Here is a 17556-nt window from a genome sequence, read left to right on the forward strand (position 1 = left end):
GGGTGGGTTAGGTTACAGCTGATGTCTGCCCTAGAGGACAAGGTGGGTGGGTTAGGTTACAGCTTCACCTCAAGGAGAGGATGTCTGCCCTAGAGGACAAGGTGGGTGGGTTAGGTTACAGCTGATGTCTGCCCTAGAGGACAAGGTGGGTGGGTTAGGTTACAGCTGATGTCTGCCCTAGAGGACAAGGTGGGTGGGTTAGGTTACAGCTTCACCTCAAGGAGAGGATGTCTGCCCTAGAGGACCGGTGGGTGGGTTAGGTTACAGCTGATGTCTGCTCTAGAGGACAAGGTGGGTGGGTTAGGTTACAGCTTCACCTCAAGGAGAGGATGTCTGCCCTAGAGGACCGGTGGGTGGGTTAAGTTACAGCTGATGTCTGCTCTAGAGGACAAGGTGGGTGGGTTAGGTTACAGCTTCACCTCAAGGAGAGGATGTCTGCCCTAGAGGACAAGGTGGGTGGGATAGGTTACAGCTGATGTCTGCCCTAGAGGACAAGGTGGGTAGGTTAGGTTAAAGCTTCACCTCAAGGAGAGGATGTCTGCCCTACAGGACAAGGTGGGTGGGTTAGGTTACAGCTTCACCTCAAGGAGAGGATGTCTGCCCTAGAGGACAAGGTGGGTGGGATAGGTTACAACGGATGTCTGCCCTAGAGGACAAGGTGGGTGGGTTAGGTTACAGCTGATGTCTGCCCTAGAGGACAAGGTGGGTGGGTTAGGTTACAGCTTCACCTCAAGGAGAGGATGTCTGCCCTAGAGGACAAGGTGGGTGGGTTAGGTTACAGCTGATGTCTGCCCTAGAGGACAAGGTGGGTGGGTTAGGTTACAGCTGATGTCTGCCCTAGAGGACAAGGTGGGTGGGTTAGGTTACAGCTGATGTCTGCCCTAGAGGACAAGGTGGGTGGGTTAGGTTACAGCTGATGTCTGCCCTAGAGGACAAGGTGGGTGGGTTAGGTTACAGCTGATGTCTGCCCTAGAGGACAAGGTGGGTGGGTTAGGTTACAGCTGATGTCTGCCCTAGAGGACAAGGTGGGTGGGTTAGGTTACAGCTTCACCTCAAGGAGAGGATGTCTGCCCTAGAGGACAAGGTGGGTGGGTTAGGTTACAGCTGATGTCTGCCCTAGAGGACAAGGTGGGTGGGTTAGGTTACAGCTGATGTCTGCCCTAGAGGACAAGGTGGGTGGGTTAGGTTACAGCTGATGTCTGCCCTAGAGGACAAGGTGGGTGGGTTAGGTTACAGCTGATGTCTGCCCTAGAGGACAAGGTGGGTGGGTTAGGTTACAGCTGATGTCTGCCCTAGAGGACAAGGTGGGTGGGTTAGGTTACAGCTTCACCTCAAGGAGAGGATGTCTGCCCTAGAGGACCGGTGGGTGGGTTAGGTTACAGCTGATGTCTGCCCTAGAGGACAAGGTGGGTGGGTTAGGTTACAGCTTCACCTCAAGGAGAGGATGTCTGCCCTAGAGGACAAGGTGGGTGGGATAGTTTACAACGGATGTCTGCCCTAGAGGACAAGGTGGGTGGGTTAGGTTAAAGCTTCACCTCAAGGAGAGGATGTCTGCCCTAGAGGACAAGGTGGGTGGGTTAGGTTACAGCTTCACCTCAAGGAGAGGATATCTGCCCTAGAGGACATGTGGGTGGGTTAGGTTACAGCTGATGTCTGCCCTAGAGGACAAGGTGGGTGGGTTAGGCTACAGCTTCACCTCAAGGAGAGGATGTCTGCCCTAGAGGACAAGGTGGGTGGGTTAGGTTACAGCTTCACCTCAAGGAGAGGATGTCTGCCCTAGAGGACAAGGTGGGTGGGTTAGGTTACAGCTTCACCTCAAGGAGAGGATGTCTGCCCTAGAGGACAAGGTGGGTGGGATAGGTTACAGCTGATGTCTGCCCTAGAGGACAAGGTGGGTGGGTTAGGTTAAAGCTTCACCTCAAGGAGAGGATGTCTGCCCTAGAGGACAAGGTGGGTGGGTTAGGTTACAGCTGATGTCTGCCCTAGAGGACAAGGTGGGTGGGTTAGGTTACAGCTGATGTCTGCCCTAGAGGACAAGGTGGGTGGGTTAGGTTACAGCTTCACCTCAAGGAGAGGATGTCTGCCCTAGAGGACCGGTGGGTGGGTTAGGTTACAGCTGATGTCTGCCCTAGAGGACAAGGTGGGTGGGTTAGGTTACAGCTTCACCTCAAGGATAGGATGTCTGCCCTAGAGGACAAGGTGGGTGGGTTAGGTTACAGCTTCACCTCAAGGAGAGGATGTCTGCCCTAGAGGACAAGGTGGGTGGGTTAGGTTACAGCTGATGTCTGCCCTAGAGGACAAGGTGGGTGGGTTAGGTTAAAGCTTCACCTCAAGGAGAGGATGTCTGCCCTAGAGGACAAGGTGGGTGGGTTAGGTTACAGCTGATGTCTGCCCTAGAGGACAAGGTGGGTGGGTTAGGTTACAGCTGATGTCTGCCCTAGAGGACAAGGTGGGTGGGTTAGGTTACAGCTTCACGTCAAGGAGAGGATGTCTGCCCTAGAGGACCGGTGGGTGGGTTAGGTTACAGCTGATGTCTGCCCTAGAGGACAAGGTGGGTGGGTTAGGTTACATCTTCACCTCAAGGAGAAGATGTCTGCCCTAGAGGACAAGGTGGGTAGGTTAGGTTAAAGCTTCACCTCAAGGAGAGGATGTCTGCCCTAGAGGACAAGGTGGGTGGGTTAGGTTACAGCTGATGTCTGCGCTAGAGGACAAGGTGGGTAGGTTAGGGTACAGCTTCACCTCAAGGAGAGGATGTCTGCCCTAGAGGACAAGGTGGGTGGGTTAGGTTACAGCTTCACCTCAAGGAGAGGATGTCTGCCCTAGAGGACAAGGTGGGTGGGATAGGTTACAACGGATGTCTGCCCTAGAGGACAAGGTGGGTGGGTTAGGTTACAGCTTCACCTCAAGGAGAGGATGTCTGCCCTAGAGGACAAGGTGGGTGGGTTAGGTTACAGCTTCACCTCAAGGAGAGGATGTCTGCCCTAGAGGACAGGTGGGTGGGTTAGGTTACAGCTGATGTCTGCCCTAGAGGACAAGGTGGGTGGGTTAGGTTACAGCTTCACCTCAAGGAGAGGATGTCTGCCCTAGAGGACAAGGTGGGTGGGTTAGGTTACAGCTTCACCTCAAGGAGAGGATGTCTGCCCTAGAGGACAGGTGGGTGGGTTAGGTTACAGCTGATGTCTGCCCTAGAGGACAAGGTGGGTGGGTTAGGCTACAGCTTCACCTCAAGGAGAGGATGTCTGCCCTAGAGGACAAGGTAGGTGGGTTAGGTTACAGCTTCACCTCAATTAGAGGATGTCTGCCCTAGAGGACAGGTGGGTGGGATAGGTTACAACTGATGTCTGCCCTAGAGGACAAGGTGGGTGGGATAGGTTACAACTGATGTCTGCCCTAGAGGACAAGGTGGGTGGGTTAGGTTACAGCTTCACCTCAAGGAGAGGATGTCTGCCCTAGAGGACAAGGTGGGTGGGTTAGGTTACAGCTTCACCTCAATGAGAGGATGTCTGCCCTAGAGGACAAGGTGGGTGGGACATGCTAAATTGCATGTCATTATATCCGTACCTCTGTAGCTGAACCAATCTGGGACAATGCTGTGGTCATAATCTATATCTGAACCAATCTGGGACAAAGCTGTGGTCATTATCTATAGCTGAACCAATCTGGGACAATGCTGTGGTCATTATCTATAGCTGAACCAATCTGGGACAATGCTGTGGTGATTATCTATAGCTGAACCAATCTGGGACAATGCTGTGGTCATTATCTATAGCTGAGACAATGCTGTGGTCATTATCTATAGCGGAAACAATCTGGGACAATGCTGTGGTCATTATCTATAGCTGAGACAATGCTGTGGTCATTATCTATAGCTGAGACAATGCTGTGGTCATTATCTATAGCTAAACCAATCTGGGACAATGCTTGTGGTTATTATCTATAGCTGAACCAATCTGGGACAATGCTGTGGTCATTATCTATAGCTGAACCAATCTGGGACATTGCTGTGATCCTTATCTATAGCTGAACCAATCTGGGACAATGCTGTGGTCATTATCTATAACTGAGACAATGCTGTGGTCATTATCTATAGCGGAACCAATCTGGGACAATGCTGTGGTCATTATCTATAGCTGAGACAATGCTGTGGTCATTATCTATAGCTGAACCAATCTGGGACAATGCTGTGGTCATTATCTATAGCTGAACCAATCTGGGACAATGCTGTGGTCATTATCTATAGCTGAGACAATGCTGTGGTCATTATCTATAGCTGAGACAATGCTGTGGTCATTATCTATAGCTAAACCAATCTGGGACAATGCTCGTGGTCATTATCTATAGCTGAACCAATCTGGGACAATGCTTGTGGTCATTATCTATAGCTGAACCAATCTGGGACAATGCTTGTGGTCATTATCTATAACTGAACCAAGCTGAGACAATGCTATCGTCATTATCTATAGCTGAACCAATCTGGGACAATGCTTGTGGTCATTATCTATAGCTGAACCAAGCTGAGACAATGCTGTGGTCATTATCTTTTGCTGAGACAATGCTGTGGTCATTATCTATAGCTGAGACTGCTGTGGTCATTATCTATAGCTGAGACAATGCTGTGGTCATTATCTATAGCTGAGACTGCTGTGGTCATTATCTATAGCTGAGACAGTGCTGTGGTCATTATCTATAGCTGAGACAATGCTGTGGTCATTATCTATAGCTGAGACAGTGCTGTGGTCATTATCTATAGCTGAACCAATCTGGGACAATGCTGTGGTCATTATCTATAGCTGAACCAATCTGGGACAATGCTGTGCTGATTCTCCATGTGCTGTGTGTCCTCCACCAGAACGGCCTGATCAGAGATCTGGAGCACAGTAAGAAGCTGGTTGAGGAAACACACCATGAGAAGGTAAGGACTGTTGACTCTGGCTGCTGTCTCCTCTGAACAACTGGAGAGTTGTCATCACTGTGTTTGGATTCTCATTGCCAATGACACTCCTCATGTCTGTCTTTCTCCCCTCTCTCTCCCTCTCTTCCTACCCCCTCTCTTCCTATCCCCTCTTCTCCCCCCTCACCTCTCCCTCCCTCTCCACCTCCTTCCCTCTCTTCCTACTCTCTCCTCCCTCCCTCTCCCCCTCCTTCCCTCTCTTCCTACTCTCTCCTCCCTCCCTCTCCCCTTCCTTCCCTCTCTTCCTATCCCCTCCTTCCCTCTCTTCCTATCCCCTCCCTCCCTCCCTCCCTCCCTGCCTCCCTCCCTCCCTCCCTCCCTCCCTCTCTTCCTATCCCCTCCTTCCCTCTCTTCCTTCCCTCTCTTCCTATCCCCTCCTTCCCTCTCTTCCTCTCTCCCTCCTTCAGGAGCAGCTATTGATCCAGATTGAGACGATGCGGGCGGAGAACGAGCAAGGCAGGAACAGGAGCAACTCACTGCTGCACCATGGGTAAAATAATCAGCTTTCTCATTGGCTACCCTGGACTCTGGCCCACACACGATTGGCCAGTGCTCTGGCCTCTCTGTCCACCTTTTTTCTTTGTGATTTATATTTTTGTGTGTGTTGCATGTCTGTCCTTGCGTTTGTTTGTGTGTGATGTATGTATGTGTGTGTGATGTGTGTGATTAATGTGTGTGTGATTAATGTGTGTGTGATTAATGTGTGATGTGTGTGTGTGTGTGATCTGTATGTGTGTGTGTGTGTGATCTGTATGTGTGTGTGTGTGTGATGTATGTGTGTGTGTGTGTGATGTGTGTGTGTGTGATGTATGTGTGTGTGTGATGTATGTATGTGTGTGTGTGATGTATGTATGTGTGTGTGTGATGTATGGTTGTGTGTGATGTATGTGCGCTCTCAGACGGTCTCACCAAGGCAGCACCCCAGACTTCCGGTACCCGGTGTCGGCCTCCTCCATGATGGACAGCCACTCGGACCACTACGGCAGCGCGCTGGTGCTGAGGCGGCCCCAGAAGGGGCGTCTCGCCGCGCTACGGGACGAACCCTCCAAGGTGAACCCCCGCAGCCGTGTGTGTCCTAGTGAGAGACAGTTTAAATGGAATATTGACAGCTGGTGTCTGTCTGTCTGGTGGATCTAGATACTGATGTTCTAGCTCATTCAGCTCAGATATCTATTGTGTGTTGAAGTCATCTCCGGCCCACAAACTGTTGTCTGTCTCCTTCCCTCTCATTTGTTCTGTATCTGATGGTGTTCTCTCTCTCTCTCTCTCTCTCTCTCTCTCTCTCTCTCTCTCTGTCTCTCTCTCTCTCTCTCTCTCTGTCTCTGTCTCTGTCTCTGTCTCTGTCTCTGTCTCTGTCTCTTTCTCTCTCTCTCTCTGTCTCTCTCTCTCTCTCTGTCTCTGTCTCTGTCTGTCTCTCTCTCTCTCTCTCTCTCTCTCTCTCTCTCTCTTGTTCTGTATCTGATGGTGTTCTCTCTCTCTCCTTCCCTCATTTGTTTTGTATCTGATGGGGTTCTCTCTCTCTCTCTCTCTCCTTCACTCATTTGTTTTGTATCTGATGGTGTTCTCTCTCTCTCTCGCTCTCTCCTTCCCTCTCATTTGTTCTGTATCTGATGGTGTTCTCTCTCTCTCTCTGCTTCCTCTCATTTGTTCTGTATCTGATGGTGTTCTCTCTCTCTCTCTCTCTCTCTCTCTCTCTGCTTCCTCTCTGGACATCAGAGACATGTAAGTCAGAGTGAAGACAACCATAATAATGAGAGGTTGATTTGATAGTGTTGGTCTGTAGTCATTGCTGTGGAGTGTGTTTTACAGAGCATGGCTGAAAGATATTCTGGAGACTCTGATACGGTTAGGCTAACTTTCTCTGTAACTTTTACTTCCTCTCACTCCATCCCTTCTCCCTCCCTCCCCCTTCTCTCCTCAGGTCCAGACTCTGAATGAACAGGAGTGGGAGCGCGTGCAGCAGGCTAATGTTCTGGCCAACGTTGCTCAGGCGTTTGAGTCTGACCTGGAGACGTCAGACCTGGAGGACGATGAGCGCGAGACCATCTTCAGCTCCGTGGACCTGCTGTCCCCTGCCGGCCAGGCCGACGCTCAGACCCTGGCCCTCATGCTGCAGGAGCAGCTGGACGCCATCAACAACGAGATCAGGTACACACACGCACCCCTACTATCAGCATGTTGGATGTATTTCAACATCATTCTGGAGATTCATTCTAGTATTTGTTGAGCAACATTTTCCCTTTCTTATTTTAGAGAAAACAAGGTGATGCTAGCACTAACATCTCGCTCTCCCTCTCCCCGCTCTCCCTCTCCTCGTCTCTCCTCTCCCTTCTCTCTCCCCCTCGTCTCTCCTCTCCCCACCCCCCTCCAGGATGATTCAGGAGGAGAAGGAGAACACAGCCATGCTGGCAGAGGAGATGGAGAGCCGTGTGGGCAGCGGGGACAGCCTGGGGGCCAGCCGCTTCCGCTCCATGAGCTCCATCCCCCCCTCCTCCATGGGGGGCTCGTCGCCCCCCGGCTCAGGCTCCTCCACCCCGCGACGCATCCCCAACCGCAGCCCCAACCGAGAGGTGGACCGCATGGGAGTCATGACCCTGGTGAGAGAGAGACCTATGCCCTTGTGGAGATCTGAGAGGATTTGATTGGTGGAAGTTCCAACTAGCCTATCAGAGAACAAGTGGAGCTCTCATCATATTACCTACGCTTGTTATATCCTCTGTTCTCCACAAGGGCGTAGGGTGCAGGGCGTAGGGTTTAAAGGGGATTTTGAGATTGGGCCCTACACTCCATCCATCATCAGTCTCCTTTTACTCATTCAGCTTCAGTCTATCCATGTTGATCAACCAGCTCCTCTTTCTTCCTCTCTGAAACAAGCAGCCTTTCAATCACCCTCCTCTAGAATGACCTCGCCCTCCTCTAGAATGACCTCGCCCTCCTCTAGAATTACCTCGCCCTCCCCTAGAATGACCTCGCCCTCCCCTAGAATGACCTCGCCCTCCCCTAGAATGACCTCGCCCTCCCCTAGAATGACCTCGCCCTCTTCTAGAATGACCTCGCCCTCTTCTAGAATGACCTCGCCCTCCTCTAGAATGACCTCGCCCTCCTAGAATGACCTCGCCCTCCTCTAGAATGACCTCGCCCTCCTCTAGAATGACCTCGCCCTCCTCTAGAATGACCTCGCCCTCCTCTAGAATGACCTCGCCCTCCTCTAGAATGACCTCGCCCTCCTCTAGAATGACCTCGCCCTCCCCTAGAATGACCTCGCCCTCTTCTAGAATGACCTCGCCCTCTTCTAGAATGACCTCGCCCTCCTCTAGAATGACCTCGCCCTCCTAGAATTACCTCGCCCTCCTCTAGAATGACCTCGCCCTCCTCTAGAATGACCTCGCCCTCCTCTAGAATGACCTCGCCCTCCTCTAGAATGACCTCGCCCTCCTCTAGAATGACCTCGTCCTCCCCTAGAAAGACCTCGCCCTCCCCTAGAATGACCTCGTCCTCCTCTAGGATGACCTCGCCCTCCCCTAGAATGACCTCGCCCTCCTCTAGGATGACCTCGCCCTCCTCTAGGATGACCTCGCCCTCCCCTAGGATGACCTCGCCCTCCCCTAGGATGACCTCGTCCTCCCCTAGGATGACCTCGTCCTCCCCTAGGATGACAGACCTCGCCCTCCCCTAGGATGACAGACCTCGCCCTCCCCTAGGATGACAGACCTCGCCCTCCCCTAGGATGACAGACCTCGCCCTCCCCTAGGATGACAGACCTCGCCCTCCCCTAGGATGACAGACCTCGCCCTCCCCTAGGATGACAGACCTCGCCCTCCCCTAGGATGACAGACCTCGCCCTCCCCTAGGATGACAGACCTCGCCCTCCCCTAGGATGACAGACCTCGCCCTCCCCTAGGATGACAGACCTCGCCCTCCCCTAGGATGACAGACCTCGTCCTCCCCTAGGATGACAGACCTCGTCCTCCCCTAGGATGACAGACCTCGTCCTCCCCTAGGATGACAGACCTCGTCCTCCCCTAGGATGACAGACCTCGTCCTCCCCTAGGATGACAGACCTCGTCCTCCCCTAGGATGACAGACCTCGTCCTCCCCTAGGATGACAGACCTCGTCCTCCCCTAGGATGACAGACCTCGTCCTCCCCTAGGATGACAGACCTCGTCCTCCCCTAGGATGACAGACCTCGTCCTCCCCTAGGATGACAGACCTCGCCCTCCCCTAGGATGACAGACCTCGCCCTCCCCTAGGATGACAGACCTCGCCCTCCCCTAGGATGACAGACCTCGCCCTCCCCTAGGATGACAGACCTCGCCCTCCCCTAGGATGACAGACCTCGCCCTCCCCTAGGATGACAGACCTCGCCCTCCCCTAGGATGACAGACCTCGCCCTCCCCTAGGATGACAGACCTCGCCCTCCCCTAGGATGACAGACGTCGCCCTCCCCTAGGATGACAGACGTCGCCCTCCCCTAGGATGACAGACGTCGCCCTCCCCTAGGATGACAGACGTCGCCCTCCCCTAGGATGACAGACGTCGCCCTCCCCTAGGATGACAGACCTCGCCCTCCCCTAGGATGACAGACCTCGCCCTCCCCTAGGATGAATGACCTCGCCCTCCCCTAGGATGAATGACCTCGCCCTCCCCTAGGATGAATGACCTCGCCCTCCCCTAGGATGAATGACCTCGCCCTCCCCTAGGATGAATGACCTCGCCCTCCCCTAGGATGACAGACGTCGCCCTCCCCTAGGATGACAGACGTCGCCCTCCCCTAGGATGACAGACGTCGCCCTCCCCTAGGATGACAGACGTCGCCCTCCCCTAGGATGACAGACGTCGCCCTCCCCTAGGATGACAGACGTCGCCCTCCCCTAGGATGACAGACGTCGCCCTCCCCTAGGATGACAGACGTCGCCCTCCCCTAGGATGACAGACGTCGCCCTCCCCTAGGATGACAGACGTCGCCCTCCCCTAGGATGACAGACGTCGCCCTCCGCTAGGATGACAGACGTCGCCCTCCCCTAGGATGAATGACGTCGCCCTCCCCTAGGATGAATGACCTCGCCCTCCCCTAGGATGAATGACCTCGCCCTCCCCTAGGATGAATGACCTCGCCCTCCCCTAGGATGACAGACATCGTCCTCCTTTAGAATGACCTCGCCCTCCCCTAGAATGACCTCGCCCTCCTCTAGGATGACCTCGTCCTCCCCTAGGATGACAGACATCATCCTCCTCTAGAATGACATCGCCCTCCTCTAGAATGACATCGCCCTCCTCTAGAATGACATCGCCCTCCTCTAGAATGACATCGCCCTCCTCTAGAATGACATCGCCCTCCTCTAGAATGACATCGCCCTCCTCTAGGATGACATCGCCCTCCTCTAGGATGACCTCGTCCTCCTTCTCTTGTCTATCTCATCTCTGCTCTCTCTCTCTCTCTCTCTCCATTCCTTTAGCTTCACTAACTGTCATGTGTCATTATTGGGTCATAATACCATCCCCTGGTCATACTAGTCCACAGGAGATCTGTGTTGTCACATCTGTGTCTGTTAGAATCGAATGTTTTCATCTGTTCAGTGTTTCTGACACGTTCATGGAACTAGCTACTCGTTTGGCGTTTTGTATTTGGTAGGTGCCGTGTGTGTAATCTGTACCTGTGTTCCCCCAGCACTACCTCTATAACCCCTATGTGATCCAGAGGTCCCTGTCCCACCAGCAGACAGTAGCTTACCTGCCCTACCCTGCTGCTAGCATTAGCTTACCTGCCCCCCCTGCCTGTAGCTATGCTCCATGCTACTTCCAGGTATCACCCCCCTACCGTCGTCCTCTCTTACCCAGGCAGGGTTCAGTCAGCCTGGGGTCGCACTCACACACACCGCCCCCTGTCCCACGGTCCATCTGTGGGGCCACACAGTAATCACTAGCTGTTCACTAGCCTCGCATGGGAGGGTTTTGAAGTTGTCCTAGAATGCTGGGCCCCCATTGGACTTCAGAAAAAGATCAGGCAGGTAGCTTAACCAATGAAGATGCGGAGCAAATGTAAAAACTCTGTTTGGCTGTTAGCTCATCACACGCCAGACAGAATGGCTGTTGATTTTGATATCAGTTAAAGTAGAGCCTTGTTGTGCTCAATTCAGACTTCATTTCAGACACGACAGAGTTAAATGAAGTCTTTTCCCCTCAGCTTGATTAAGTTCTGCGTTTGAGTTCTGTCCCCCCCCCCCCCCCCCCCCCCCCCTCTTTCCTGGTTCTCTTATCTCTTCCTGTGTTCGGAGCAGGACGAGGAGAACCTTCCGTGGAAATATGTGCTGATACTCCATTTGTTTATTTACTCTAGAGATGCCAAGCTGGAGAAAAGGCATGCAGGGGCACATCAACCCTGACTGCCTCATTCCCCTGTCACATGACACGAATCCCATATCCCTGGCTGCATCACTCCCCTGTCACATGACACGAGTCCCATATCCCTGGCTGCTTCACTCCCCTGTCACATGACACAAGTCCCATATCCCTTTCTGCCTCAATCCCCTGTCACATGACACGAGTCAAATATTATTACCACAGTCCTAGGTTGTGTTCAGTAGGGCACACCGTGGCAAAACATTTCAAAATTGGACACGTTGATGCTGGTTTTCTTCATGTTGTGCCCCCTGAACACTACCTAGGCCTGTTCCTTTAGGTAAACAGTCCTGATCCTTTAGGTAAACAGTCCTGATCCTTTAGGTAAACAGTCCTGATCCTTTAGGTAAACAGTCCTGATCCTTTAGGTAAACAGTCTGTTGTGTGTTTCATTTTCTGTATCAACTTAAACCAATTAATACTCAAATGTTTGTTTTTTAAGAACACCCATGTGTGAGAGCACGGTCGCTGTGTGAGAGCACGGTCGCTGTGTGAGAGCACGGTCGCTGTGTGAGAGCACGGTCGCTGTGTGAGGGCACGGTCGCTGTGTGAGGGCACGGTCGCTGTGTGAGGGCACGGTCGCTGTGTGAGGGCACGGTCGCTGTGTGAGGGCACGGTCGCTGTGTGAGGGCACGGTCGCTGTGTGAGGGCACGGTCGCTGTGTGAGAGCGACCCCATAAAGCAGTAGCTCAGCCATTAGCTACGAGCAGACTGAACCCCTCCCCCTCCCGGAGAGTGTTTTGCAGTGGTTTCACTCTGCTCCCTCCTTTGATCTTTGACCTCAGTGTGATTTCCCCAGATTTCAGACTGTATGTTTGAATGTGGACAGACTACAGTAGAGTGATGTAGTAATGTAGGGGGGGGGGGGGGGGGGGGGGGGCAATAGAGTGATGTAGTAATGTAGGGTGGTGGTAGGGGGGACACAGTATAGTGATGTAGTAATGTAGTGGGAGACAGTCGAGTGATGTAGTAATGTAGGGTGGTGGTAGAGGGGGAGGAGACAGTAGAGTGATGTAGTAATGCAGGGTGGTGGTAGGGGGGAGGAGACAGTAGTGATGTAGTAATGTAGGGTGGTGGTAGGGGGGGGGGGAGACAGTAGGGTGATGTAGTAATGCAGGGTGGTGGTAGAGGGGGGGAGACAGTAGAGTGATGTAGTAATGTAGGGGGTGGAGACAGTAGGGTGATGTAGTAATGTAGGGTGGTGGTAGAGGGGGAGGAGACAGTGGAGTGATGTAATAATGTAGGGTGGTGGTAGAGGGGGAGGAGACAGTAGAGTGATGTAGTAATGTAGGGTGGTGGTAGGGGGGGGAGACAGTAGGGTGATGTAGTAATGCAGGGTGGTGGTAGAGGGGGGGAGACAGTAGAGTGATGTAGTAATGCAGGGTGGTGGTAGGGGGGAAACAGTAGAGTGATGTAGTAATGTAGGGGGTGGAGACAGTAGGGTGATGTAGTAATGTAGGGTGGTGGTAGAGGGGGGGAGACAGTAGAGTGATGTAGTAATGTAGGGGGTGGAGACAGTAGGGTGATGTAGTAATGTAGGGTGGTGGTAGAGGGGGAGGAGACAGTGGAGTGATGTAATAATGTAGGGTGGTGGTAGAGGGGGAGGAGACAGTAGAGTGATGTAGTAATGTAGGGTGGTGGTAGGGGGGGGAGACAGTAGGGTGATGTAGTAATGCAGGGTGGTGGTAGAGGGGGGGAGACAGTAGAGTGATGTAGTAATGCAGGGTGGTGGTAGGGGGGAAACAGTAGAGTGATGTAGTAATGTAGGGTGTTGGTAGGAGGAGACAGTAGTGATGTAGTAATGTAGGGTGGTGGTAGGGAGGAGACAGTAGAGTGATGTAGTAATGCAGGGTGGTGGTAGGAGGAGATAGTAGAGTGATGTAGTAATGTAGGGTGGTGGTAGGGAGGAGACAGTAGAGTGATGTAGTAATGCAGGGTGGTGGTAGGGGGAGACAGTAGAGTGATGTAGTCATGTAGGGTGGTGGGGGGGAGACAGTAGAGTGATGTAGTAATGTAGGGGGAGACAGTAGAGTGGTGTAGTAATGCAGGTTGGTGGGGGGAGACAATAGTGATGTAGTAATGTAGGGTGGTGGTAGGGGGAGGAGACAGTAGAGTGATGTAGTAATGTAGGGTTGTGGGTGGGGGAGACAGTAGAGTGGTGGTGGGTGGGGGAGACAGTAGAGTAATGTAGGGTGGTGGTAGGAGGAGACAGTAGAGTGATTAAGTAATGCAGGGTGGTGGTAGGGAGGAGACAGTAGAGTGATGTAGTAATGCAGGGTGGTGGTAGGAGGAGACAGTAGAGTGATGTAGTAATGCAGGGTGGTGGTAGGGGGAGACAGTAGAGTGATGTAGTAATGTAGGGTGGTGGTAGGAGGAGACAGTAGAGTGATGTAGTAATGTAGGGTGGTGGTAGGGGGGGGGGAGACAGACAGTAGAGGCCTGTGTGTAACATGGTCGACCTGATTTCCACAGTTTTGTCCTCAACTGCATGTTGGACTTTACTTTTTCACTGGTCTGTGTGTCTGTCTCTGTGTGTGTGTCTGTCTCTGTGTGTGTGTCTGTCTCTGTGTGTGTGTCTGTCTCTGTGTGTGTGTCTGTCTCTGTGTGTGTGTCTCTGTGTGTGTGTGTCTCTTTGGAAGACACTCCCCCTCCACACACACCTTGTGTAGTGTGTGTGCCTGTGCTGGTCTTTCTGTTCTGCTGGTAGTGTGTGTATCCTGTGCTGAGCTTTCTGTTCTGCTGGTAGTGTGTGTGTATCTAACGTCCTCTCTTCTCTCCTCCTCCGCTGCCATGCTTCAGCCTAGTGACCTGCGCAAGCACCGCAGGAAGGTAATCTAGAGACCTCGCTAGTTACTGCTCTCTCTCTCTGACCTCTACCCTGCCTGCCTGCCTGCACCTTCCCAACCATAACCTGTAGTCTAGTCTCTACACCCCCCCCTAAAACGTGACTTCCCAACCCCACACTCCCTAACTTCCTCAAACCTTGACCCCCCCCGTCACACGTGTCTCACCTCTACACTTCCCAAACCCTGAGTGTCTTGAACATCCTGAAATTAACATGTCACAAAGTGAGGGGAGACCGTTATTTTCTTCTATCTAGGTTGAAGAACTAGTCCGTCTTCTCCGGTTGAAGAACTAGTCTGTCTTCTCCTCTTGTCCTCCTCATCCACTCAATACAGAGAGGGAGGAGACGCTTTTTAAAAGCTCTCCTCCTCGACCCCCTTTTCCCGTTTAGAAGACAGTGACTGACTGAGTTGTCCCCATGTTATGTCTAGTCTGCCCAGGACGACAAGACCACAATCCACTGTGAGACGTCTCCTCCCACCACCCCGCGCTCCATGCGCCTGCACAAGGGGGCCAGCCACACTGCCAGCCATGAGGACATCAGGGACATCCGCAGGTAGGAAGCCCCTTTCTGCCTAACCAATATATCACTCTGTTTTCTACAATAGCCATGTTTCTCTCTCTCTCTCCTTCTGTCGTTCTCTTATCTGTCCCGTTCATCCATCCCTTCATCCCTCTGTTTCTGATCTTTCAATCTATCTATCCACATCTCTCTCCCTGGCTTTCTCTCTTTCTCTCTCTGTATATCTCTTTATGCATTCATGCTCATCTCAATCCCCTTCTCTCTCTCTCGCTCCCCTTCTCTCTCTCGCTCCCCTTCTCTCTCTCGCTCCCCTTCTCTCTCTCGCTCCCCTTCTCTCTCTCGCTCCCCTTCTCTCTCTCGCTCCCCTTCTCTCTCTCGCTCCCCCTTCTCTCTCTCGCTCCCCCTTCTCTCTCTCGCTCCCCCTTCTCTCTCTCGCTCCCCCTTCTCTCTCTCTCGCTCCCCTTCTCTCTCTCGCTCCCCCTTCTCTCTCTCGCTCCCCCTTCTCTCGCTCCCCCTTCTCTCGCTCCCCCTTCTCTCTCTCTCGCTCCCCCTTCTCTCTCTCGCTCCCCCTTCTCTCTCTCGCTCCCCCTTCTCTCTCTCGCTCCCCTTCTCTCTCTCGCTCCCCTTCTCTCTCTCGCTCCCCTTCTCTCTCTCGCTCCCCTTCTCTCTCTCGCTCCCCCTTCTCTCTCTCGCTCCCCCTTCTCTCTCTCGCTCCCCCTTCTCTCTCTCGCTCCCCCTTCTCTCTCTCGCTCCCCCTTCTCTCTCTCGCTCCCCCTTCTCTCTCTCTCGCTCCCCCTTCTCTCTCTCTCGCTCCCCCTTCTCTCTCTCTCGCTCCCCCTTCTCTCTCTCTCGCTCCCCCTTCTCTCTCTCTCGCTCCCCCTTCTCTCTCTCTCGATCCCCCTTCTCTCTCTCTCGCTCCCCTTCTCTCTCTCTCGCCCCCCTTCTCTCTCTCTCGATCCCCCTTCTCTCTCTCTCGATCCCCCTTCTCTCTCTCTCGATCCCCCTTCTCTCTCTCTCGATCCCCCTTCTCTCTCTCTCGATCCCCCTTCTCTCTCTCTCGATCCCCCTTCTCTCTCTCTCGATCCCCCTTCTCTCTCTCGCTCCCCCTTCTCTCTCTCTCGTCCACCTTTTCCCTCTTCCTCTCTCCCCCCCATCTCGCTCTTCCTCTCACCCCTCCTCTCTCTGTCTCAGTATGACCACCCTACAGGACGGCCAGGGTAGTAACCCCAGCAGCAGTAACAGCAGTCAGGACTCTCTGAACAAGGCAGCCAAGAAGAAGAGCATCAAGTCCTCCATCGGGCGCCTCTTCGGCAAGAAGGAGAAGGGTCGACCAGGCCCCCCAGGGAGCAAGGAGTCCCCTGGCAGCCAAGGTCAGTCCCCTGGCAGCCAAGGTCAGTCCCCTGGCAGCCAAGGTCAGTCCCCTGGCAGCCAAGGTCAGTCCCCTGGCAGCCAAGGTCAGTCCCCTGGCAGCCAAGGTCAGTCCCCTGGCAGCCAAGGTCAGTCCCCTGGCAGCCAAGGTCAGTCCCCTGGCAGCCAAGGTCAGTCCCCTGGCAGCCAAGGTCAGTCCCCTGGCAGCCAAGGTCAGTCCCCTGGCAGCCAAGGTCAGTCCCCTGGCAGCCATGGTCAGTCCCCTGGCAGCCAAGGTCAGTCCCCTGGCAGCCAAGGTCAGTCCCCTGGCAGCCATGGTCAGTCCCCCCCTCCCTAAAACATGCCTGCTGGTTCAAGTTCATTAGGCAGCAAACAGAAGAAAACAAGCTGAAACAGGAAGGGACTACCTGCACTGACTTTAACCTCTGACCCTCCATCTCTCCTCACAGCTGGTACCCCCGAGGCAGAGACCTCTCCCCAGGATGCACTGGGGCTGGGCAAACTAGGCGGCCCCGCTGAGAAGAACAGGAAACTGCAGAAGAAGTAGGTGTTGCCACATCTTGTCACCACTTCTGTCAGTGACGCAACATAGTAGTGGTACTAGTGGAAGATAGACTGGTTCCATCTAGTTAACAGAAGATAGTACTAGTGGTAGATGGACTGGTTCCGTCTCGTTAACAGTAGAGGGACTGGTTCCGTCTCGTTAACGGTAGAGGGACTGGTTCCGTCTCGTTAACGGTAGAGGGACTGGTTCCGTCTCGTTAACGGTAGAGGGACTGGTTCCCTCTCGTTAACGGTAGAGGGACTGGTTCCGTCTCGTTAACGGTGGAGGGACTGGTTCCCTCTCGTTAACGGTAGAGGGACTGGTTCCGTCTCGTTAACGCTAGAGGGACTGGTTCCCTCTCGTTAACGGTAGAGGGACTGGTTCCCTCTCGTTAACGGAAGAGGGACTGGTTCCCTCTCGTTAACGGTGGAGGGACTGGTTCCCTCTCGTTAACGGTGGAGGGACTGGTTCCGTCTCGTTAACGGTAGATGGACTGGTTCCGTCTCGTTAACGGTAGAGGGACTGGTTCCGTCTCGTTAACGGTAGAGGGACTGGTTCCGTCTCGTTAACGGTAGAGGGACTGGTTCCGTCTCGTTAACGGTAGAGGGACTGGTTCCCTCTCGTTAACGGTAGAGGGACTGGTTCCCTCTCGTTAACGGTAGAGGGACTGGTTCCCTCTCGTTAACGGTAGAGGGACTGGTTCCCTCTCGTTAACGGTAGAGGGACTGGTTCCCTCTCGTTAACGGAAGAGGGACTGGCTCCGTCTCGTTAACGGTGGAGGGACTGGTTCCGTCTCGTTAACGGTAGAGGGACTGGTTCCGTCTCGTTAACGGTAGAGGGACTGGTTCCGTCTCGTTAACGGTGGAGGGACTGGTTCCGTCTCGTTAACGGTGGAGGGACTGGTTCCGTCTCGTTAACGGTAGAGG

General features: G+C 53.5%; 1 protein-coding gene and 1 long non-coding RNA gene across 27 annotated transcripts in view; both read left to right on the forward strand.

Annotated features, from left to right (window-relative positions):
- The window catches only part of LOC110526809 (liprin-alpha-1), a 94746-nt gene that overhangs the window by 62962 nt on the left and 14228 nt on the right, over positions 1-17556 (forward strand). For 14 of the 23 annotated variants that reach the window (XM_036981478.1, XM_036981487.1, XM_036981481.1 and 11 more), the window contains exons 12-21: positions 4850-4912; positions 5359-5441; positions 5851-6001; positions 6668-6673; positions 6873-7099; positions 7323-7548; positions 14151-14180; positions 14627-14751; positions 15910-16109; positions 16536-16629. In XM_036981478.1, the coding sequence (XP_036837373.1) occupies positions 4850-4912; positions 5359-5441; positions 5851-6001; positions 6668-6673; positions 6873-7099; positions 7323-7548; positions 14151-14180; positions 14627-14751; positions 15910-16109; positions 16536-16629 (1205 nt within the window). The remainder of the gene's footprint in view (positions 1-4849; positions 4913-5358; positions 5442-5850; positions 6002-6667; positions 6674-6872; positions 7100-7322; positions 7549-14150; positions 14181-14626; positions 14752-15909; positions 16110-16535; positions 16630-17556) is intronic. The other 9 variants (XM_036981483.1, XM_036981488.1, XM_036981492.1 and 6 more) reach the window with 4 other exon arrangements.
- On the forward strand, positions 950-2166 carry LOC118964967. Of its 4 annotated transcripts, none has more exons than XR_005052282.1 (3): positions 950-994; positions 1376-1801; positions 1861-2166. It is a non-coding gene; the product is annotated as an uncharacterized LOC118964967 (long non-coding RNA). The 4 variants fall into 4 exon arrangements; XR_005052281.1 differs by lacking the exon at positions 950-994 and having other exon boundaries at positions 1240-1581; positions 1640-1801; XR_005052284.1 differs by lacking the exon at positions 950-994 and having other exon boundaries at positions 1240-1419; positions 1640-1801.

Source organism: Oncorhynchus mykiss, chromosome 6 (genome assembly GCF_013265735.2).
Source record: "Oncorhynchus mykiss isolate Arlee chromosome 6, USDA_OmykA_1.1, whole genome shotgun sequence".
Lineage (NCBI taxonomy): Eukaryota > Metazoa > Chordata > Actinopteri > Salmoniformes > Salmonidae > Oncorhynchus > Oncorhynchus mykiss.